The sequence below is a fragment of the Amphibalanus amphitrite genome, unplaced genomic scaffold (assembly GCF_019059575.1).
Source record: "Amphibalanus amphitrite isolate SeventyFive unplaced genomic scaffold, NRLGWU_Aamphi_draft 000355F_arrow, whole genome shotgun sequence".
Classification (NCBI taxonomy): Eukaryota; Metazoa; Arthropoda; class Thecostraca; order Balanomorpha; family Balanidae; genus Amphibalanus; species Amphibalanus amphitrite.
This window is the reverse complement of record NW_024881849.1, coordinates 375,704-400,509: the sequence shown is the minus strand read 5'-3', so window position 1 is coordinate 400,509 and position 24,806 is coordinate 375,704. Positions and strand designations below refer to the sequence as shown.

Genomic DNA, 24,806 nt, shown 5'->3' with positions numbered 1-24,806 from the left:
GCATTATCTCAAAATTACCGGGTATTCCTCACACAAATTGTAGTGTTAACCCGCGCCCTGATGGGGGCCATTTTGCCCCCCTGTGGTTTTTCTTAACCTTCCAGGCGGTGGGGGGCATTTTTTTGCCCCCCTTTAGTTTTTTCAATATATCTCGAGAACCGCTGCGCCGATCGTCACCAAACTTTCAGTACCCTCCCGCGAGCAGCTAGCGCACATGGTGACCAAAATTTTCCAAAGGTGATGATAGGTTGCCCGCTAATGACGTCAGAGTGACGTCATTTTTGTCATTTTCGACCAGAAAAAAAGGTTTCGTAAAAGACATAAAAGGTGTAGAATCAAAAGGGCTACAAAACTGCTATTTCGGTTTATCGATTTTTTTTATTTTGACCCCCAAAAATCAAAAAATTGATTTTTTGAATAAAATAGCCAAAAAATCCAAAAAGTTTTTTGAATTTCGAAAAAAACGGAATATATGTGATAGTCCCTACCATCTTCTATCTACATACCAAATTTGAGATCGATACTTCTTTTTTTGGCCAAGTTATAGCGAAAAAACTGTTCAAAATTGATGACGTCAAATTTTCAAACTCAATTTTTAGCAATTCTAGACCTCGTAGCGCAAAACAAAGACCACCATTAGACTCCCCGTGCCGAGCTGCATCGAATCGATACCCATTTAATGCAAAAATATCAACTTTGAAATTTCTTTGACCTGACCTTGACCTGACCTCCACCAGAAAGTGACCTAAACCGTACCTGATGGTCTTATAACCAACACCATTGAGTTGGAAATGAAAAACTGGCCATAAAACATGCATCGCATAACCTTAGTAAAGTTGGGCTCTTGTGGTGACCCTTGGTGACCTTTGGATTTTATCTTTGACCTGACCTGTGACGTCATCGGTGACCCCGAGGTTAATGAAATTTGGTTTCCCTCCACAAATTTGACAGGGCTATCGAACGTCGTTTGAATTTTCCGGATCTGTCCAGTAGTTTCGGAGATACGGGGGGGGGGCAAAAAAATGCCCCCCCCCCCCACCGCGCGGAAGGTGGCTGGTAGGCCCACCGCCTGCCGGGTTAAGCAAAATTTTTACATTCATACCCCCCATAAACCCCCTAAATATTGACCTAGATCAACCAAATTTGCACAGGGGAAGAACTCCATGGGGCCCAACTACCTACCAAATTTCATGTTTCTAGGTGCCATAGGACGAGGACCCCATCGCGAGGGAAGAGGGGTCGCATCGACCCCCCTGCCAGGCCGTGCTATGAGAAACGCCGTGCCAGGGCGAGGGTTAAAAAATGACATCTGTTTTATTCGTTGTTATTTTCGACGTTCTTTCGAATGCCGTCTACCTCGTGTCGCTACGTGGCCCAGGGGCCGAGCTAGAAGGGGGGGGGGTGTTCAAACATCCCACTTCCCCAGCAGGGCGTATAAATCAAAGACCCTCAGCGAGGCGCGGGTAAAGAAGAGCCCAACAGAGGTGAAACATGTAATAACTTCAAAATAGCCTAACATTCATCAACACGCGTTTATTGGGCCATGGCAATATTTGTGCTTGCACATGAACACCATCACACTACGGAACAAGTAGAAGGTATCGGTTAGGAGACATGTGTCCTGATGAAACGTCAGTACATTCTTCTATAAAACGCTTTCAGCCTTTGACGGCACATCGTCTGCCGAAGGGGACCCGACAACACCCAGTCAGGCTTGTAGGTCCAGACAGTTTGTACGTCGTACTCGTATATCTTACAGTAGCCGCGTTTATAAAAGATGGATAGAGAGTTGTAAGATTAACATGCCATCCCGATGTTTTAACCTGCACCTTATCGACAAAAGCTGCGCAGAACATACGAAATGCCACGAATGCGAGTGAGTCGTAACAGCAAAAAAGAGGCAATGTCATTCAATGCCGGATACTATTCACAAATTACAGCGCTACGACGCTGTACCAAACATCGACACTCCTTACCTCCTATGTAAAGGCGGCTACTTAAAAACACAACCACTGAATCATCCTGTGTAAATACAAACAAACCAGATGTGACGCGCGTAGCCACGACGCTCACCAACGAGAACCACATCTGTAACCCTAATATCAAACGAACAACGGCTGCCGGCCATGCACTTGTTGATGTTACTTGACACGACTCAACACTGCATTTCGTCAATGAAATTTGAAATCATTTACTGCATCGGTCATACCTACCTGTGTAATAATAAAAACTGTGTACCACCGAAAAGTGGCTTACTGTCTGTGTGTCAAACAACCGAGCCAGCAGTGTGGCCGCTCTTCGCGTGGGTCCGCATGTGTCTGAAGAGATATGCCCGTTGAGCGAACCGGGCCTGGCAGTGTGAGCACTCATAAGGCCGCTCCCCAGTGTGGGTCCGCATGTGTGTAGTGAGGTCTGCCGGTATGTGAACAGTGCCATGCAGATGGAGCAGCCGTACGGCCGCTCCCCAGTGTGGGTCCGCATGTGTCTGGTAAGGTGTGACCGGTATGTGAACAGTGCCTTGCAGATAGAGCAGCCGTAGGGCCGCTCCCCAGTGTGAGTCCGCATGTGTTTGATAAGACTTGATTGCTCAGTGAACCGTGCATTGCAGATAGGGCAGCCGTGCGGCCGCTCCCCGGTGTGAGTCCGCATGTGGTTGTTGAGGTTAGACCGTTTAGTGAATCGTGCCGTGCAGATGGAGCAGCCGTACGGCCGTTCCCCTGTGTGGGTCCGCATGTGGTTGATTAGGCTTGCTCGAACAGAGAACCGTGCAGTGCAGATGGAGCAGCCGTACGGCCGCTACCCCGTGTGGGTCCGCATGTGCTGAGTGAGGCTGACCCGTTTAGTGAAACTTGCCGTGCAGATGGAGCAGCCGTACGGCCGCTCCCCATTGTGAGTCCGCATGTGTCTGGTGAGGGTGGACCGTTGAGTGAACCGTGCCGTGCAGATAGAGCAGCCGTACGGCCGCTCCCCAGTGTGGGTACGCATGTGTGTGATGAGGTTTGACCGCTCAGAGAACCGTGCCGTGCAGATGGAGCAGCCGTGCGGCCGCTCCCCAGTGTGGGTCCGCATGTGGTTGTTGAGGTGTGACCGAACAGCGAACCGTGCCGTGCAGATGGAGCAGCCGTGCGGCCGTTCCCCCGTGTGGGTCCGCATGTGTCTAGTGAGGGTAGACCGTTCAGCGAACCGTGCCGTGCAGATGGAGCAGCCGTACGGCCGCTCCCCAGTGTGAGCCCGCATGTGTCTGTTGAGGTGTGACCGAACAGCGAACCGTGCCGTGCAGATGGAGCAGCCGTGCGGCCGTTCCCCCGTGTGGGTCCGCATGTGTCTAGTGAGGGTAGACCGTTCAGTGAACCGTGCCGTGCAGATGGAGCAGCCGTACGGCCGCTCCCCAGTGTGGGTCCGCATGTGGTTGTTGAGGTGTGACCGAACAGCGAACCGTGCCGTGCAGACAGAGCAGCCAAACGGCCTCTCCCCAGTGTGAGTCAGCATGTGTGCCGTGAGGTGTGACTGTAAAATGAACCGTGTCGTACAGATATCACAGCGGTGCGGCCGCTCCCCAGTGTGAGTCCTTCGATGGTGTTTCATGTCTCTGGACCTGTCGGTCGAGTACTGACAACACTCGCACTTGAATCTGCCGTTCCTGTCGATGTGGCCGTGACTTGTCTTCACATGTCCATCCAGATAATGTTGTCCCAGACATCGGAAGTCGAAGTGGGGACGTTGGACCGAGCCACTGATGCCTGAAGAATACGCAAGAAGAAGAAAGGCCATTAAAAACGTTCCATGCCAAACAAGTCGCACATACACTGGAACAATCTCGACGCCCAGAGGTGACCCACGCAGCTGGTCACGTTTCCAGATCACCTTGGTGAGCGCCGTGGACGGCAGCGGCAATGTTGACGCGACAAGCCATCAGCGCCCATGAGTTGATCTCAAGATTACTTTACTACTCAGGTTGGTTCACTAGGGAAATAAAGGCGCCGTGGTGACGTCACGGATTTGGTAGCAATCTGGTAGCAATTTTTGCAGACATCAATGGCGCACGTGTTGTTTGATCGTCGCCAATACTATTTTGCTGCACTATTTTGTTATTTCACTGCAATGTATTGTACATTACATTTGAAAACTAAAATAAAGAAATATTCGTAACCCAGCAAGTCAGTTATTCTTTGAGGCAGCACTCTGTCAGCATTGAGCCTTCAGAATGTGTTATTTGATAGACTTTCCCACATTTTCTACTCTTGTGGAAAACTTTCTTAGTCATCAAAAATGTATGCACATATGAATAATTAGAACTTCATTTTCAAAGTTTTATAGAAATAAGATTTTACATTACATTATCATAAGGCTACCTTTCCATTTCGTCCAACCAAATATTCATCCAGCAGAAGGCAGGTACCTCTGAGAAGGTACCTACTGATATCTCTTATCTACTGTACACCAATATTTCAGGAAAATGACAGAGACTGAGAAGCTATTAAAACTTCAGCGTATGAAAGGGATGTTATGGCTTATGCACATTGAAAAACATCAGATAATGCTTTTGAACCATCTCATTCACCAGCACACATCAATCCGGCTCCTGGCTTCTGTCAAGGAAACATTCCAAAATAATGCATTATTTTATTTCATTGACCACCTTGCAAAAGACAAACAGCAAACACATCACCACCAAAAACAAAAATAGTCAACAGGTAGGTACCAGCTGATCTAGCTGTGCTGTGTCATGTGCCTTTGAAAAACTTGAGCAGTCAGGGTTGAATAAACACCCCAAACTTAGCCATTCATGCATGAACAAGTGCAAATTCTGGTCAAGCATTTAAATAAAAATGAAACTAACAGCATTGTAGGTTACAATTATAAAAAAGACAATTACAAAAAAACAGCAGAGCTTACTCTACAAGGCATAACCATTTATTTTATAACTGACATCCAAATTCGCATCTCCGAAGTTTAACCCACCTACCAGCCACCTGCACATTTCTGCGCACATGTGCTGCGCAGTGTGCACAGTCACTACACATTACACAATTATGAGAATTAAAATAGTTTTAAACAATCAAGCAAGTCAGGACTGGTATGCAGATTCACAAGTTCTCTCAACATCTTCAATTACCAACAATCAAGAGCACCTTGTGATCTCAGTAACTCCGCAGATCCATCTTCTGTTTTCCATTTTCAGTTTTTAATTGAAATATAAGTTCCATCTGGGAGACACATGTTGCATCATTATGTTTAAACAATTATTATGCTTGAACTTTTAATATTTCATGTGAACTTCACTTCAAAAGTTGATTCAATTTTTAAAGTTGATGTAGGTAATTTGTATAATGCTACGATCACGGCGCACCAAATCACAGATAACTTGAAAATAACCAAGCAAAAGCCACATTCTTCAGCAAACTATGAGAGCTATCTGATCCATGCTGCGTTGAAATAATTGAAAATCGCCAAAATCAGTCGAAATATGACAATTAAATTAATATAAACTTCACAAAACTCTGATTTGTGAGGCAATGCGCAACAGAAATGCGAGGGAATATGGTAGTAATCTGGTAGCAATTATGAAGGATTTCCCCTGTAGCTGATAAAAATCACAAGAAACAATTTTTTTAACGCAGAGGAAATCCTTCATTATGAGTTGCAAGGACCATTTGACAGGCCCATTTTAGTCAAATATAGGCCGATTTTTTCGATTTCAACCCCATTTATCGTAATGAGCCGAATCCATTGGCTTAGTGGTACGTCTTTTGAACACATGTAGGCCTTAGATTTCTCCTTAGCCCGCCTGAAACACACCATGCTTTGCATGCATTTCTATGGGTGAAGGAAAATTCATGCGCCGTGATGACGTCACGGTAAAGGAATTCTGAAGCTCGTGAACGGGGGCTGAGTTGATCTATTTATCGCTAGAAGCACAGCCTTCAGAAACGGAGCGCTGAGCTCGTAGGGAATGCAAAGCTCCCTTGACGTTTATTAATTCGCGCACAGATAGGACTTAGAGCCAACTTATCTATGAAAAAGGCCTGTTTATCAACGCCAAGGAATACATTTTCTAAAATGTTAGCTATCAAGAGCCAATAAAACGCAATCAGTTATTTATCTGAGCAATGTCTGTTCGGGTTGAGTAGATGCCTACACTTCTCGTAGTTCCCACCACGAGCCAGGTCAAAAGGGCCCTCCCACCTTCAAAAAAGTTAATGAATTGGCATGAATGAAGATAATGTCGCTCGGTTCAGAAAGAGCAAAAACGAATATTTACTTAAGTTCACCGAAAAAATATTCACTGGTTTTTAAGATATTAGACTTTTACCTTTGTTTACTTTTCGTGATCTCCCCTGTTCCTAGCGACTTAACCCGCGCCCCACTGGGGGGGGGGCTATTTATAGCCCCCCCTCCCGTTTTTCTGCAATAACTTCCAAACCGCTTGACGTATCGACGCCAAACTTTCAGTACCTTCGGCTGCATCAATTTGACACCTTGTGTCAAAATTTGAACTTCGTAGCTACCATAGGTCGGCCGGAAATGACGTCAGAGTGACGTCATGTTCGGCCGATTTCGACGCAAAACATCGAACCACGGCAATCGCTCCCAAGGGCTCAGTTTTTAAGCTAGATCCAATTTCTTTGCATGAGAGGACTCAGAATTGACTGCGCTATCAAACTGCTATCTCGGATTTTCGAAATTTTGAAAATTTCGAAAATTTTATATAATAAAATTCAAAATTTACATTTTTACATTTTTTCCAAAAAGTTTTTGACTTTTCGAAAAAACCGGAATATATGTGATAGAACGCGTTATTATGACTAACTCTAGCAAGTTTCAGCTAAATATCTTCAAAAATGGCCAAGTTATACGCATTATTGCAAAAAATTCACAATTATTAATTTTTCAAATCAATTTTTCACCACGTATTTGACATCGTACGCCAATATAAATAGCACCATCGTGTTCCTGAGCTCAAACTGCATCCAATAGACACCTTTTCTGTTGAAAAATTATAACTTCAAAATTTGACCTTTTTTGACCTGAAAGTGACCTGACCTAAGCTAAATTTGACTCAAAATGACCTCGAATGACACAGACGACATCAAATTCGAAATCTTTGGCCTAAATGGACCATAAAACATGTGTCACGTGACCGACGCATGATATAATATTTTCGTGACCTGTGATGACCTGACCTTGACCTGAAAATCAAAGTACAAGTTTGGTACCCTCAGGGTATCTAGAGCATCTGTTCACGAGTGTGTGAACCAAAAATGAGCCTGATCTGACTTGTAGGACGGCGGCCAGAGCCCAAAACGTGAACAAACCAAAATGCTAATAATTTTTACTTTGACCTGACCTGTGACGTCATCGGTGACCTCGAGGTCAATGAAATTAGGTTTCGCTCGACAGTTTTTCCGGGGCTATCAGACGCCGTTTGAATTTTGACGATCGGCCCAGTAGTTTCGGAGTTAGGAGGGGGGGCTATGAATAGCCCCCCCCCCCCCCCCAGTAGGGCGTGTTATACGCAGACCCCAGTGGGGCGCGGGTTAATGTGAAAGTGCGGCTCTTATTGCGGGCAAAGCAGCATATACCACCGCGTGCTACCAAACGTTTTAGTAAAAGATTTAACCTTCCAGGCGATGGGGGGCATTTTTTTGCCCCCCCCCCCTTGAATTTTTTCGATATATCTCGAGAACCGCTGCGCCAATCGTCACCAAACTTTCAGTACCCTCCCGTGAATAGCTATTGCACATTGTGACCAATTTTTTTCCAAAGGCTATGATAGGTTGGCCGCTAATGACGTCAGAGTGACGTCATTTTTGCCATTTTCGACCCAAAAAAAGGTTTCGCGGGAAGAGCTGTCAGGCCTACAGCTTTAGAGATACAGAAAAATGTTTCAGACATAAGAGATGTAGAATTAGGAGGGCTACAAAACTGCTATCTCGGATTTTTTATTTTTTTTATTTTGACCCCCAGAAATAAAAAAATATATTTTTTGAATATAATAGCCGAAAAATCCCAAAAGCTTTTTGAATGTCGAAAAAAAAAAACGGAATATATGTGATATTCCCTACCACGTTCTATCCAAATACCAAATTTGAGATCGATATCTCTTTTTTGGGCCAAGTTATAGCGAAAAAAAAACTTCAAAATTGATGACGTCAAATTTTAAAACTCAAGTTTTAGCAATTCTAGACCTCGTAGCGCAAAAGAAAGACCACTATTTGACTCACCGTGACAAGCTGCATCGAATCAATACCCATTTTATGCAAAAATATCAACTTTGAAGTTTGACCTTTTTTGACCTGACCTTGACCTGACCTCCACCAGACAGTCACCTAAACCATACCTGATGGTCTTATAACCAACACCATTGAGTTGGAAATGAAAAACTGGCCATAAAACATGCATCGCACAACCTTAGTGAAGTTGGGTTCATGTGGTGATCCTTGGTGACCTTTGGTGACCTGACCTGGTATGACCAGTGACCTCTATTAGCAACATATGTACTAGAAAACTGACGCCCTATCGCTGATTTTCGACAAAATGCGTTTTACTCTGTGTTATAGCGCTTTCCCTAGAAGCCCTGTGAACGGTGAAACATTTTATCTTTGACCTGACCTGTGAGGTCATCGGTGACCCCGAGGTCAATGAAATTTGGTTTCCTGAGACAAATTTGACAGGGCTATCGAACGCCGTTTGAATCCGTCCAGTAGTTTCGGGGATACGGGGGGCAAAAATGCCCCCCACCGCGCGGAAGGTGGCTGGGAGGCCCACCGCCTGCAGGTTAAAATCGTTGGATTTGCACTGACGTCACACATGCAGAGGGGGCATTCTAATGCATGAGCCCCTTTGAATCCAAAGTGCTGCACCTTTGAAATGAGATATTTTCGATTTGAGGCATTTCTCGATGTTGTGAATGCTTGAACCGGTAAGTGCAGGCCAGGGACCCCATTTTGGCTATCTCAACTGAAAACTAATGTTAAGGTGGCATGGTCACTTTAAATACCTACATGCATGATGGAAAGGGTAGTAGCGAGCATTTTCTTTATATTAAGCACATAGGCAATACAAATAAACAGCGAGCACAACATGGATGAAAGGGGTAATCACACTTCAAACACCGAAACATAATTAACACGCGTTCATTCGGCCATGACGATATTTGAACTTGAAAATGTACATAAACAAAAGACTGCGGCACAGTAGTGGGTTGGTACTGATCCATACACATATGTCCTGATGGAAACTCAGAAGGTACATTTTTCTATCTAGCAATACTACTTTTATTTCACCCTTTAGCGGCACATAATGCGCCAGAGGCGACAAGACCAGAAACATCCAGTCACGCTTCCATTCCAACATACGTTTGACCCGCGACTTGTCCACATAAGTGCGCAGATAATACGAACTACTGCGAATACGAGAGGAAGCCGAGCCAAAAAAGAAGCATTATCTCCAAATTACCGGATATTCCTCACACAAATTGTAACATAAACAAACTGCAGCGGCAGTCCTTACCTCCTATGTTAACCCGCGCCCCACTGGGGTCTGCGTACCTATAACACGCCCTACTGGGGGGAGGGAGGGGGCTCTCCATAGCCCTCCCCCTCCTAACTCCGAAACTACTGGGCCGATCGTCAAATTTCAAACGGCGTCTGATAGCCCCGGAAAAACTGTCGAACGAAACCTAATTTCATTGACCTTGAGGTCACTGACGACGTCACAGGTCATGTCAAAGTAAACAATTATTAGCATTTTTGCTTCTTCACATTTTGGGCTCTGGCCGCCGTCTTACAAGTCAGATCAGGCTCATTTTTGGTTTACACACTCGTGAACAGATGCTCTAGATATCCTCAGGGTACCAAACTTGTACTTTGATTTTCAGGTCAGGGTCAAGTCATCACAGGTCACGGAAATATTGTATCATACGTCGGTCACGTGACACATGTTTTATGGTCCATTTAGGCCATAGGTTTCGAATTTGATGTCGTCTGTATATTGAAAGAGACAAGTAGAAAAACACGGAACAAATAGTGCATGGACGTTATCCATGTGTCATAATATGTCAGTGATCTATTTTGCTATAATTTTTCGTGGCTATTCTCCTACAGGTGGATTAGTAGTGAATATGTCATATGCATGAATTTTTAAAATCAAGACGATTGCACTGTGACAAGCTCGAACGTTTGTGTGCTATATCTTGTTTTCTCTGTGATTATGTCATGTGCTGATGAAGATTTAATAATCGAAACGCGTCCATGCACTACTTGTTCAGTGTTTTTTATGTCGTCTGTGTTATTCGAGGTCATTTTGAGTCGAATTTAGCTCAGGTCAGGTCACTTGCAGGTCAAAAAAGGTCAAAATTTGAAGTTAAAATTTTTGAACAAAAAAGGTGTCTATTGGATGCAATTTGAGCTCAGGAACACGATGGTGCTATTTATATTGGTGCACGATGTCAAATACGTACTGAAAAATTGATTAGAAAAATTAACATTTGTGATTTTTTTTTTGCAATAATGCGTATAACTTGGCCATTTTTTAGGATAATTAGCTAAACTTGCTAGAGTTAGTCAAAACATGCGTTCTATCACATATGTAACGTTTTTTTTTTTACTTCGAAAAATCGAAAACTTTTTGAAAAAATATAGAAATATAAATTATGAATTCATCATATAAAATTTTCGGAATTTTCAAAATTTTGAAAATCCGAGATAGCAGTTTGATAGCGCAGTCTATTCTGAGTCCTTTCATGCAAAGAAATTGGATCTAGCTTAAAAACTGAGCTCTTGGGAGCGATTGCCGTGGTTCAATGTTTTGCGTCGAAATCGGCCGAACATGACGTCACTCTGACGTCATTTCCGGCCGACCTATGGTAGCTACGAAGTTCATTTTTTGACACAAGGTGTCAAATTAATGCAGCCGAAGCTACTGAAAGTTTGGCGTCGATACGTCAAGCGGTTTGGAAGTTATTGCAGAAAAACGGGAGGAGGGCTATGTATAGCCCCGGCATCCTCCCCCCCCCCAGTGGGGCGCGGCGGCTAGCTTAACCCTCGCATGTGTGCGGCGTTTTCCAGCTTCTAATGTGTAGGGGGGGGGGTCGGTTGGACCCCCCCCCTTGCCGTTTGGCCCCTGATCGAGCTAGAGCTTCGCGGAAAAAACGAGCGTGTTGCCCGTCACGAGACGAAGCCGATGATACCCAATTTTAAGGTCCTAGGTCATTGGTTGACCTTCCAGGTCTGGTCAATGACCCAAAGTCGGGAAAATCGGGACCTATTAGAAAGTCGTAAAGTGTGGCTGCTAAGAGGTTTTTCGGGGTGCTGATCACGAATATCGTGTTAGTTAGTAGAATATAGTATTTAGACCAGGTCGGGTCAGGTCAGGTCAGGTCAACCAGTAGGCGTCGTGACGGGTATTCGTAGTACGTGTCAACCGCCTCTGACAGCTTCGTAACATGTTACGAAGGCACCAAAACTACTTCGTAAATGTTCAAATGGTTGCTAAATTCGAATTCAGCTCCAAAAACTAGCCTAGAAACATGTAAAACTCGAATAAGTGAACCGAGGTCACCCGAGGTCACCAAAGGTCAATGACCTGACCTGACCTTCAGGTGACCTTGACACCCACCCTAATGCATGGGAGCAACATCAAATCACATGTTTGAACGTTTGAAACCACGAAAAGCTTGCAAACGCACGGCTAATGCGAGCCGACGTACGCCGAATCGCGATTCCGGCCAAACATGGTCTCGGAAAAGAGGTCACAGGTCAAAGGTCATTTGGGTCAGGGTCATGAAATTTTCAGGGTAGGTGTAAAATTGTTCAATGCGAGGGTACTGAAAGTTTCGTCGCGATCGGCCGCTTTTTACGCGAGTTATTCGCGAAAAACCATGGGGGGGGTCCATCCGACCCCCCCCCCTCTACACATGCGAGGGTTAAAACACAACCCCTGAATCACACTGGATAAGAACAAACAAACCAGATATGACACGGGTAGCCACGGAGCTCACAAACGAGAATCACAGCTATAACACGAATAACTAACGTACATACAACGGCGGCCGGCCATGCACTTGTCAACACGTTTCAGCATTGCATTTCGCTAATCAAAGCATTTACCGCATCACTCAAACCTGTGTAATTCTTAAAACTGTGTACCACTTAAAACTGACTTTTGTGAGTCAAACTGCCGAACCGTTAGACAGAAGTGGCAGCAGTGCGGTTGCACTTCGCATGGGTACGCATGTGTTTGGTGAGGTGTGACCGGTTAGTGAACCGGGCCTGGCAGTGTGAGCAGTCGCACGGCCGCTCCCCCGTGTGATTCAGCAAAAGCATGTGCGTATTGAGGTGTGACTGTTGAGCGAACCGTGCCGTGCAGATGGAGCAGCCGTACGGCCGCTCCCCCGTGTGAGTACGCATGTGTAAGGTGAGACTTGCCCCTTGAGTGAACCGTGCCTTGCAGATGGAGCAGCCGTACGGCCGCTCCCCAGTGTGGGTCCGCATGTGTGCCTTGAGGTGTCCCCGTTCAGCGAACCGTACCGTGCAGATGGAGCAGTCGTATGACCGCTTCCTTGTATGGGTACTAGTGATGTCAATTACAGAAAATCAGGATACCGATACCAAACCAAATGGTAAATACCAACCAAAACCATAGGAAAATACCGAAACTAAACCAACTTGGGAATAACAGGAAAATGCCGACTTTTTACCAAATTCACAGCCTCTTATACATTAGCGAAGATTTATAATATCAACAAAATACCAAAAACATTAGGTTTGAAACAACAATTACCAAGTTCGTATCGGTATACCAGAAGGTCTATCCGATTGACATATCTAATGGGTACGCATGTGTTTGATGAGATTTCCCCGTTCAGCGAACCGGGCCTGGCACCGACAGCAACTGTACGGCCGCTCCCGCGTGTGGGACCGCATGTGTTTGTTTAGGCTTGACCGTTGAGTGAACCGTGCAGTACAGATGGAGCAGCCGTGCGGCCGCTCCCCAGTGTGGGTCCGACTCCGCATGTGTACGGTGAGGTGTGACCGTTGAGTAAACCGTGCCGTGCAAAAGGAGCAGCCGTATGGCCGCTCCCCAGTGTGAGTCCGCATGTGTCTGTTGAGGTGTGACCGGTCAGAGAACCGTGCCTTGCAGATGGAGCAGCCGAACGGCCGTTCCCCTGTGTGTGTTCTGCGGTGGTTTTTCATACAGTCGGACCTGTCGGTCTTGTATTGACACAACTCGCACTTGAATCTGCCGTTTCTGTCTTTATGACCGTGACTTGTCTTCACGTGTCCGTCCAGATAATGTTGTCCCAGACATCGGAAGTCGCAGTGGGGACACCGAAGTGTAAAGCCAATACCTGTAAAACACATTTAGAGATTGAGAGAGATCGAAAATGTTTCTGTCCAGCTATGTACAACATCAGGGTAAAAAGATTGCATTCAAAATTAACAGTGAAGGACATGCATCGCTCCCTTATTGCCAGTGAAGTAGGATTAGGGCCCAGTTGTCCCATTTGGGGCTGGCCGGAGAAATTCGAGAGCCAGTAGCCACTCAGCGCGGTGGTCGATGCCTGACATGCGGTCACGACGAAGGGAGAGGTCGAGGAGCGGTGATGGATTGTGCGGTCACCAGCCGGTAACGTTGCGACGGCAATAGACAAGTAATGGACAAGATCGGTTGGCTGACACAGATGAAAATCGAACGTCCATGGATGGTGCAAGACCCACGGTTTTTATGCAACTCGGAAAGACATGAACTGATACGGATGGATAATAAATTGCGCCCTTATACGATCGCACTTATTATCTCAGCTGCACAGGTTGTAACGAAATTATCCGGACATCTTTCTTCCCGCTGGAATTGAAAAGCCAAACAATCTGATGGCTTTCCTTGTAAATGACGATTGAGCCACACCTCATAAGCACACAGTTTAGAGTGCCCTGGAGCCTTTCAACCACTGGGTTCTCCAGCACACAGGGTTTGATGTCGACCGACGCCGTCTTGACCTGTGCCTACAGTTGGGCGGTGCTGGTGACGGTGTCTCCTGATTCACCTCCTGTTGGGCAGCAGTGCTTATAAGTTTTCGATGGGAATGGGATCGGGGCTATTCCCAAGTCATAGCCCGTCAGCCCAGAAAGGTAAGAGGCTCCCTCAGCATCACTTTTCATTTTCTAGGGACTTTGAGGTGGCGCGCCTTCCCGCATGAAGTCAGCGTGACTTGAACCAGACATCAGTGCGCTTTCAGAAACCGAGTCTGGGTGTGCCGTCCGTTTGAGCGCCTCCAACCATTCGTTGGCCGTGAGGCTGCTCCGGTAAGTGCAGTGGTTTTCTGTGACACCACGTGCTATTGGAACATCGCGCGGCAGCTAAACATGCACCAGACGGATATTGGCCGGATGTTTGACGCTGTTGACGGTCGGCACGTTAGAACTGCTCTCGACGAGGAGCTCTAGAGGTCACTCGAGGTCAGGTCATCGGGTCACGTAAAGTGACCTTACTTCCTTTGAAGCCTCAATGCCTGTCATAGCTACAGAGTGATCGATCGCATTGAAACTTTCAGCTATTGATGACACCAACAATTTGTGCAAAATGTATATCTTGGAATTTTAATAACGGTCAGGTAAGGTCAGTTCAATATTGTGATCTCTCCAATATGAGTCAATGGGAGAAAATTGGAAGGTAAAGGCCTGGCTACACTATGCGTTTTCTGCGTGCGTTTTTTGCGTGTTTGCGTGATTTGCGTAATATCGTTCTAGAAGAAAGCTATATTTAATAAAACTTTTACATAAGTTATGTATAAAAGGTAATGCAGTTCTTATATTAGCTAAAATTGAATATGAAAAAACAGTACAAAAACGTAATGTCGTTTTTTACTAGCACGATATCACGCAAAACACGCAAACACGCAAAAAACGCACGCAGAAAACGCATAGTGTAGCCAGGCCTTAACTGCTTTAAACGAACGTCATTTTAAACACTTTAAAACAACGAATTACAAGTAAAAAAGACACAAAGGACCGGAAATTGGCACCCGCGACCAGACATGTGCATGGATCCGAGAAAATGGATCTGGGATCTGATCCCACGGATCCTGATCTCGGATCCGTCGGGATCATAGATCCAGCTCTTTAATTTATCGAGAGACCCGTAGGGATCATAGATCTGAGTCTAGTATTTTTGCTTGAGATCCAGTGGGATCATAGGTCCTCATTTATTTTTGGTCAACACAGAAATCCCAAAAGATCACTCGTTGCAACTCACAAACGCTCTTATTTAGTGCTTTTATGTGATAACACGTCATAATCCATAGTTTTATGGCACTTATTGACATAGAAACACTTGGAAACCTGGTTTCGAATGTTGTTCATGGTGGGATCCACTCAGATCATAGATCCATGCTTTTGGTTTATCGTCAGATCCTGTGAGATCATAGATCCAGGATAAAATTTTCACGCCGGATTCGGTGGGATCATAGATCCAAACCTGTAATGTGCCTCGAGATCCACTGAGATCATAGATCCATCACTCGGATCCATGCACATGTCTGCCCGCGACCCATCCTTATGTCCCCGAGGTTATCTTAGGTCAACATGTGCCGAAAATGTGCATGTAGTGGTGTGCTAAAAATAGCAGCCCTCCACGAAGCCGTTTTTTGATATACGAGTATACCTATGCCAAAAAAAAAAAAAACAGGACGGGGGTCAAAACACCCCTCCGACCCAGCGAGGGCTAAATGTTCAAATATATGCTACTGAACAATATGTTAAAGTTTCTTTCGGGAACCATTGACCAAAACCAGAGGCAGACCGCCTCACCTTCAAGCGCAAGGATTAGATCGCAAACCGAAATGTCAGTTCAACAGACCAAACCCATGTAGTTTGGTAAATATACATCAAGCCTACATACCTACATTAGACCAGCTTCAACTGAACGGACCACCCGTTCCGTCGTTTCCATCCTCAGGACAGTCAAATCCTTCTCCACGCCTCAAACCCCCTGCTCCGGGCTGGACGGGCAATTATAACCCATACGGGAATGGCTCCACTGGAACTAGCCCGTAGCCGGGTGCAGTGAGTGCCAGTGGGCTACGCGGCCTGTCCAACCGGACGGGTTCAGCCCAGGTGACTCACTGGGGTGCCTGTCCAGACCAATGCCTTCCCTAATCCCTATCATCCTTCCGGCTCTGAAATGGTCTTATAGGACAGAAAGGGCCGAACCCAACAAAACAAACAAAAATGAACGGACCGGACAAGAGCATAGTCAAGAGTGTCGGTAGGAAAGTAAATTTATCTCCAGGATCCTTTCGATTGACACCGTAGCCCTCGGAACCGCTAACGATGAACTGACCTGAAGATGACGGTCCGGCCGGAGAGGAAGTCACAGACTGCCCAGACGTCTCCGAGTGGACGGTCAGCTCCCGGGCCGAGTCGTCTCCGTAGTACACCAGCAGCTCAGAGCCCCGCGGAAGGGGCTTTGACGTCCTGCATAGGTCGATGAATATATCACAATTGGTCATGACAGGACCTTTATCAAGTCAATACAGCAATGGTCATCAATAACTTAGATGAATCTATGAGAAAATTTACAGGTACCATAAGGCAAACTGCACACAAAATATTACACGCAGGTTGATAGGACAGATCCGTGGATTTCAAGACAACAACACACCTGAAGTATACCTGGCCCCGGTACTGGAAGGCCACTAGGTTTTGTTCTTCCTCGGAGCGGGCTCAGTTGACCCTTCTGAGCCAGTTGCTGCAGCTCGGGTCTTCGGCATTCACCGAGTGATGTACCCGGTCACCCTTCTTGATCTGAGGTACCAAACAAAAACATAGTTCATCAATTCAAAGAACAAAGTAAAAATATGACATACGCAATGGAAACATTATCAAATTCCCATGTAGCCAACATTGGTCTAAAATGTTTTTATAGTTTTTATCGTTGAAGCAAGTCTTAAGTGGAAACATGCGTTTTTACCTGCAAAACAAAACAACTGAACTGACCTGCCATCTGTACCCGGTTGTTCGACTTCGGGCCTGATCCTGCTCGGTGGTCAAGGTGCCCTCGTAAGGACCGAGTCTTTGGCGCGCAGGTATGTCCTTCTCCGCCAAAACTCCTGGAATCAAATAAATACAAGCCTTCACCTCAACTAAATGGACACAACATGTACTGATACATGGGACATGAAATCATACAATACAAGCAACCATCACCAAATGATGCATCAAACGTCCAGCAGCAGTTGTTACGCATCGCCATTTGTCTTGCCTCATTAACTTACCGGTGCCAGACGCTGGATTTGTCGACTGACCAGAGCTGAGAGAAGGCGGGAGAGTCTTGACGTCCCTATCGACATCTCCGATACCGGGTCGTGCCTGGAATGTTCAGCACATGTGGGGCGCAATGTCGACAATACAATCCACGCATTGAGATTATCTTAAGCCTGTTTGTAAATCAGACGGGTATGTTTTGTGGATATAGATCATGAACCTGTTCTTGACCACGTACCCATGACAGTATTACCTGCTAACAAGACAGTAGCAAAGCAATAATATAACTATGAGAAAGAGGATTACGTAAATGTGAAAGAAATAGATCATTTTTACATGAAGCTCATGTCGTTCCATCACTAGGGCATCAGGCACAATTGGTCATATTATTTAATGTCTAAATGTGAGAGGAGTCATGTGTAAAGAATACGAATCAGACCAGTATGGACCAGTCCTTACCTTGGTATCGTGTATGATCTTTAGCGGTCCATGGACGGGACATTCACCGTCCCAATCGCGGCAGCACACGTCACAAACTGACAGAAAGAAGGGCGAAAAAATTATTAGCGATTTGATGAAGAGCAGACCAAGGTTTAAGCGTTCAAGGTTCCGTTAGACGGACACAATGCGTCTGTATTCGGTTTAATTTGTCTGCAATATGAAAGCTTATCGTGTACATTCGTCCGTTGATGAGGACAAGGTAGCTGACTAAAATCGAGAGAATACTCACATATGTTACTATCATCGAGACCGTCCACATCTCGGTAGTTAATGACGAGACGTTGACTCTTGATGAACACTCTTTCAGCAAAAACTGCAATAAATTCAACAGGGTAATAAATAATTCGGTGGCATTTCGGTAACGCGTCAGTTCAATAGAGTGCATGCAAATGAACATAAGAATGGTTCGATAATGTCATTCAATCACTTTGTAGAGTACGAAACCAAAAATAAAAATAAAACTTACATTTTCTCTGAAAAGGGCACAAAAGTAAGACCGAGGATATCACGATAAACCCATTGCTTACAGTCTCTTCACAGTTATATAAACTTACCTTTAGTAGAGTCTCGAATGGCAGACGAACAACCAAGTAACAGACTCCTTTTTGCATTGAAGATGAAACAGGCACTGAAAGAACAGACAAATGCAAATATTATTAGAATCCATCAAGGATAATATGTCATTGTCTACTATGTCAAATAACAACTAAAATTTCAACAACAGCACTGAATCATGCCCTAACCTGTCCCGGTCCACCTCAGTAAACCCGATAAAGTCCTCAGACGGTGACGGTGATCGAGGTCGGTACTTTTCCTCCTTCACTAAAGAATGCAGAGCGCGGTCCGAGAAAGGATCGTCGTCCGACACCGAGGGAGACGACGGCCGCTCAACCTAAACCGGATCAACAGACGAACAATATTCAATGAACATGAGATGTTTATCCTCCACAGATATACAAATTGGAACACATTATGCGCTGTCATTCCCTTTTATTAACCTCGCAGCTAAAAACCAATGAGAGGTGAGCACCAGGCATTTGAACACTTACCCTTGGTGAAGTGACTTCAATCTTTATCTCCTCCTTCACAACTGGCCGAAAGTCGCTCTCAGAGCCACTGTCTATGGGAGTAGAGTCCCTCAGCCTCTGAGACTTCCTCACACTCTGTGACGGACCCCATTCCCCATCGCTGTCAGTGGAGCCCTTCCGAGACCACTTTGGTCCTTCTGGTGACGTTGATGCAGCCCGCATGAGTGGCAGTAGTTCAGACACTGATGGATCTGGAATGGGATCCAACATCAGTTCACATTGAGTTGACTAGATGAAAGCACAAAACGGAGAATTTATGTAGCAAGAAAATACAAAGTTGCAGAGTTATCACCACCAATAATTGAATATCCCTTATGGAATTAATACCCATAAAACATCTCTCAATAATGACAATGACATGGTTTGCCAACAAGAATGCAGCAGGAAAATAATGGAGGTGCTCCTATACCTAGTCTTTAGATCCTGGCTTTATATGAAAAAAAAAACTGTTTGTATCCTCAAATGATCTCTGATGACCTTTCTAGAGAGCAGGCTAGCAGCAAAAGACACCATTGTTGTCACTAGTAGTCCAAATCATTGTGATTCTGAAATATTTTTACTGTTCCTCCTGACCTGGCAGGCTGACATGACCTCAACCTGGGGTCAAAAATTTCATATGTTGTCAAAAAATGATGCACTACAAGCTACTCCAAGCGGTGAGGCGCTTCACACCAGTTTTTTATTCACACGCAAAAAACTGGACAGGGTGGTAACAAATGCCCCCCCCCCCCACTGGGGCAAAGGTTAAAACCACGCGTATTTGCTATTAGAATTGTCTTGTGGCGACTTACATGATGGTACTTTCCATTTCCCACTGTTGAAGCTTCTTCCTTATCCATGGATGCCTAGACAAAATCATTGAGTCAGGTTTGAGGTTAGGTAAGGTCTGGTTATGTTTCTTTTTTAATATTTTGGAGACACCTACCTTATCATCATATCTGGATTTAGCATGTTAAAGGGACCCTCCCACCTTCAAAAAAGTTAATGAATTGGCATAAAAGTGATATCCCTTGGTTCTGAAAGATCAAAAAATAATATCTACCAATTTTCACCAAAAAATATTCACTGGTTTACAAGATATTAGGCTTTTACTTTTGCTTACTTTTTGGAATCTCTGCTGTTCCTAGCGACTATTTGAAAGTGCGGCCCTTGCTGCGCTTAAAACAGCATATACCGCAACGTGCTACCAAACGTTTTAGTAAAACATTTAAAATCGTTAGATCTCCACTGACATCACAAATTCTAAGGGGGCATTACAGTGCAGTAGCCCCTTAGAATCCGAAAACTGCAAGTTTGAAATTCCATAGGCATATCCGAATTAACGCATTTTTTGATGTTGTTGTGAGTGCCCAATCCGGGGTATAGGTATGTCAAGTTTAGGTCCTAACTACAATTGTGATGCTGTTGATACAAATATGAAACAAAAATTTTAGGTTTTAGGTTAGGTTAGGTTGTAGGTTTGTAGGTTTTAGGTTGTAGGTAGGTAGGTTTGTAGGTTAGGTTAGGTTAGGGTAGGTTTGTAGGTTGTAGGTTGGTAGGTTATAGGTATTAGGGTGTGTCATCAGTAACAGAACCAAATGCCGTAAAGAAATTCCTTGGCACTGAGACCTGCAAACACACGGCATAGCAACCGTTTTTGCAAAAAATTAAAATTCGTGCGGCGCCAGCCGTTCAAAGTTTTGGCGCCCGGCGTTGCAGTCTCCAATGCTGAGCGTCACCCAGCACTGCGAGTAACACCAAGTATTGCAGCAGGTAATAATGCAAAATAACTACCGCTGAAAATGATGCTTTTGAGCGCTTCTAAGGCTGATTGTTGCAAAAAGCATGTCATTAGAGTGTCCAATTACTGTTTTTATTGTGCTCAATGAATTAAATCGAGCATTGCTACTGAAACTAAAGAAAAAACTGCCCGATTTTGAGAAGCGGGCGGGGTGGAACTGGAGGCGGAGACGGGAAGTGACTCAGATTCGTCTTCTGAAAACACCGACTCCGTGGCATCCTCTGGGCGGTGCTTCTTCTTCTTCTTCTTCTTCTTCAGCATGTCATCTCGTGTGACCTGGCCCGTCTCCACCAGGAAGTCCCGGATGAGTCCAGCCTCGGTGGAAAGGATCTCCCTCAGCGTCGGCAAAGGGCCCCACGGGCGGGTCCGTGGCCCCTGCTATGGCCCCTGGGTAGTCGACCAACAGGTGTTTGGCCGAGTCCGGTTCGTCGCAACGGACTTTCTCGTCAGACTCGGCCGGACCGAGTCGGAATCGGGTGTCTCCGGTGAGTGGGGAGCAGCTCACGCGGAACTGTGCCACTGCGATCGACGCTCGGCGGTCCAGTTCTCTCTCCGTGGCCCAGAGCGCCACATCGTCCGCATTCGCAGATGTGTACCTCCAGTTCCCGAGCCGCAGTTATAGCCGGTCATACGAGCCTGCAGGGTTAGCGTCCGATGGCTGCGTTGGTCCTTCAGGAAGACAGCCTCCTGCTGAGTGACTCAGTGGGCGATGAGACGTGCACCTGCTCTGAGAGTTGCATTTGCATTTGGCGATATCCAGGAGTTGTTGAATTATGCAGTGGCGGCGCTTTGTTCCTTCCTGTGTCTCTGGTGGTTTGTTCAGAAGTCTGTAGGGCTGTCTGTAGGGCTTATAGCAGTCCCTTTTGATCACATTTTTTTTTTATAAATTTTGTCCGAACCTTTTGATGGGAAGGATTCACAAGGACAGAGCCACCGCTAAGCGAAGCTTGTTGCGGTGACCCTGCCCTCTACCCTCCGATCGCGCAATTCCGATTCTATGGCAGAATTTAGAGTCCAAAGTTTAACGTGCACACAAAGCCGCGCACGGCCGGTCCCCTCGCTGACTTCGCCTGGCTACGGCCTGCCACCAACCGCAACCATACCTGTCAGGAGTGAGGAGGCCCATAAATGTCAAGCGCCCGTCGCGCTTCGAACCCGGACTGTTATAACCGGGAACGCGTGCTCTCACCACGCGGAGTCCAACGCTCTAACCAACTGAGCTACGTTCGTCGTGTGTTTTACATAGATCGCGAACAGGGATTCCTTCATTAGTTCAGAGTTGCCTTGTCCTTTTTTTCGCCACGGCCCTAAATGCACTATTTGTTGGATTTCTTCTTTGAGCACTCAGCCACCTGACATAACTGAAGGCCTCTGCTTTAGTCAGCAGTCGCTGTTGGGACAAAAGTGCCGGCTGTCCTATCACGAAATGTTTTGTACGCGGCCGTGTCACTTTCGGCAGGGCCCTATGCTATCCGGATCATAATTCACGAGGCGAAAAAACGCAGCTGATTAGGAAATGCCCATACGACAATTATAGCACGACACAGGGAACCAGCAAAGCGCCGCCACTGCATAATTCAACAACTCCTGGATATCGCCAAATGCAAATGCAACTCTCAGAGCAGGTGCAAAAGTCTCATCGCCCACTGAGTCACTCAGCAGGAGGCTGTCTTCCTGAAGGACCAACGCAGCCATCGGACGCTAACCCTGCAGGCTCGTATGACCGGCTATAACTGCGGCTCGGGAACTGGAGGTACACATCTGCGAATGCGGACGATGTGGCGCTCTGGGCCACGGAGAGAGAACTGGACCGCCGAGCGTCGATCACAGTGGCACAGCTCCGCGTGAGCTGCTCCCCACTCACCGGAGACACCCGATTCCGACTCGGTCCGGCCGAGTCTGACGAGAAAGTCCGTTGCGACGAACCGGACTCGGCCAAACACCTGTTGGTCGACTACCCCGCCTACCAGGGGCCACGGACCCGCCCGTGGGGCCCTTTGCCGACGCTGAGGGAGATCCTTTCCTCCGAGGCTGGACTCATCCGGGCCTTCCTGGTGGAGACGGGCCAGGTCACACGAGATGACATGCTGAAGAAGAAGAAGAAGAAGAAGCACCGCCCAGAGGATGCCACGGAGTCGGTGTTTTCAGAAGACGAATCTGAGTCACTTGCCGTCTCCGCCTCCACCCCGCCCGCTTCTCAAAATCGGGCAGCTTCTTCTTTAGTTTCAGAAGCCATGCTCGATTTAATTCATTGAGCACAATAAAAAGAATAATTGGACACTCTAAGGACATGCTTTTTTGCAACAATCAGCCTTAGAAACGCTCAAAAGCATCATTTTCAGCGGTAGTTATTTTGCATTATTACCTCCTACAATACTTGGTGTTACTCGCAGTGCTGGGCGACGCTCAGCATTGGAGACTGCAACGCCGGGCGCCAAAACTTTGAACGGCTGGCGCCGCACGAATTTTAATTTTGGTGGACTCGGATATGGATGAAAATTCATTATTGATCAATGTGCCAAGGAAAAACCTTACGGCGTTTGATTCTGCAAGAATCACCCCCTCGATGACACACCCTAATAGGTATGTAGGTAAGGTTAGGTCAGGTTTGATTGTTTTTTTCTTTTATTTGCGAGACATATGAGTATCATTTTTGGATTCAGGATGTCAAATAATGTAAGAATATGAAAAATTTATCAATGAAGTCTTCTTAGGACTTAAACTTGACATTTACCCAAACCGGTACCTACTGAAGGCCATGGCCACCAATTTAGCTATCTCAACTCAAAACTAATGTTAAGGTGGGATGGTCACTTTAAAAATGGAAGAATACATATTACGTAAGTAGGCACTACTTACTTTTGAAAAGTGAGTCGATGCCATTATACCGAACTTACCATGCTGATCCATCTCAATCTCCAAATCAAGATCCCTCGTTTTCTGTGTGAGTCCGCTCAGAATGATAATTCTATAGATGGCCTTGATGAGAATAAGTTGAAGTCAAAGTTGAAGAGTTTTATACACAGCCTTGAGTTGATGTTGTTGTTGTTGTTGAAGAGTTAGGGGCCTTGAGTTGAGGTTGAGTCCAAGCGCGCATCACAACAACGCGCGCGCGGTCTCACGTGCTACTGCATCAAAACTGCGTCATGAATGTCGAAATCCAAGCAAGGCTATATAAACCAGGTAGAACGCTCCGGGAAAAAAGTTGGAAACAATAAATTAGTTGCGGCATTCCCTGATGACGCGAATGTGGGTCAGCGGCCGGCGGCCGGCGGCCGCTAACACTGTATGAGGATGAATGCACGGAACTTTTGCTTGTTGGAGATTGCGCTAGGCAGTTAAATGTTAATGTTAGGACATGTTTCGAAAGTAAATTGAACGACGCTTCGAACGCCGTCAATGAATTTGCGATAAGACGACTATTTGCTTAGTTAGAGCCGGCGAACTTTTACCTTCCGACCGCGCGGGGAGGCGATATGGTGCCACACTGACGGTTTTTACGACAGCTCAAAAGTCTTTTGAGCTAAAGAGCTGAAATTTGACATGTCCAATCTTTTGATCAAGCTGTATCTTCTGGTACAAGTCGCATATTTAAGGTACGTCAGGTTGTTGAGCTATCTTGTCGCTCGTGAGCCTCTACACAGTCCAAAAACAACGCAATTTCTGAACACTCAGTGCCAAGAAATCCTTCACAGAAAGATGACAGTTGGCGGAAAGAATGGCTGCCGGTTTCTTACCGTTCGTATGTATCGTGTTTTCACAAGAGTTTAGTAAGGTCAGGTCCCTCACGTCACCTCCCCTCATAACTCAATAGGACTAAGTTTACTATCATAGAAGCGTTTATCAATCGCCGGAAATCTTAGCCAATCCCACTGGACACTGGATCCATACCCACATGGGGCCCTCCTGACTGGCCACTCCCTCTGAAATCCACAATAACATTGGGCTGCGGCCATGGTTATGTATTAATGCTTTTCACTAACAGAAATACAACAACTTCAACCAGCACAATGCACGCCGCCACAACAGTCCGACCAACGTCCCTGATATCGACTAGCACTCGGCCGGATGCACATATGCGGAGCCAATCAGTCCGAATGTGACCTGCAGCTTACAATTGCTGTGTCGCATGGCACAGGACGATTCCTAGCAGCTGTCGGCTGGAGTGGAGAA

The 24,806-nt window shown here is 45.9% G+C and overlaps 3 protein-coding genes across 9 annotated transcripts in view; 1 reads left to right on the top strand and 2 right to left on the bottom strand.

Moving 5' to 3' along the window:
* Positions 1-3,752, top strand: part of LOC122389344 (histone-lysine N-methyltransferase PRDM9-like) — a 75,390-nt gene extending 71,638 nt beyond the window's left edge. The window contains exon 11 of the mRNA XM_043381266.1: positions 3,682-3,752. Within this exon, the coding sequence (XP_043237201.1) occupies positions 3,682-3,737 (56 nt within the window). The 3' untranslated portion in view covers positions 3,738-3,752. The remainder of the gene's footprint in view (positions 1-3,681) is intronic.
* Positions 1-24,806, bottom strand: part of LOC122389342 (zinc finger protein 271-like) — a 259,548-nt gene that overhangs the window by 3,496 nt on the left and 231,246 nt on the right. The window lies entirely within an intron of this gene.
* On the bottom strand, positions 1,518-23,763 carry LOC122389349. 3 transcript variants are annotated; one of them, XM_043381274.1, is made up of 12 exons: positions 23,531-23,751; positions 19,645-19,698; positions 18,815-19,044; positions 18,509-18,657; positions 18,320-18,393; positions 17,995-18,078; positions 17,724-17,800; positions 17,276-17,369; positions 16,998-17,110; positions 16,663-16,805; positions 16,342-16,475; positions 1,518-3,740 (listed from the first exon to the last, which is right to left on the bottom strand). In XM_043381274.1, the coding sequence occupies exons 3-10, from the start codon at positions 19,013-19,015 to the stop codon at positions 16,725-16,727; spliced, it is 873 nt and encodes a 290-aa protein (XP_043237209.1). In that variant the 5' UTR covers positions 19,016-19,044; positions 19,645-19,698; positions 23,531-23,751; the 3' UTR covers positions 1,518-3,740; positions 16,342-16,475; positions 16,663-16,724. The 3 variants fall into 3 exon arrangements, with proteins under 3 accessions (XP_043237209.1, XP_043237207.1, XP_043237210.1); XM_043381275.1 differs by lacking the exon at positions 1,518-3,740 and adding an exon at positions 13,223-13,351; XM_043381272.1 differs by lacking the exon at positions 19,645-19,698 and having other exon boundaries at positions 23,531-23,763.

Coding starts and splice junctions, on each gene's coding strand:
- LOC122389349 (XM_043381272.1), bottom strand. Junction 18,079..18,319: donor CATTCGAGACTCTACTAAAG/GTAAGTTTATAT, acceptor AATTTATTGCAG/TTTTTGCTGAAAGAGTGTTC. Junction 17,370..17,723: donor AGATCATACACGATACCAAG/GTAAGGACTGGT, acceptor TGAACATTCCAG/GCACGACCCGGTATCGGAGA.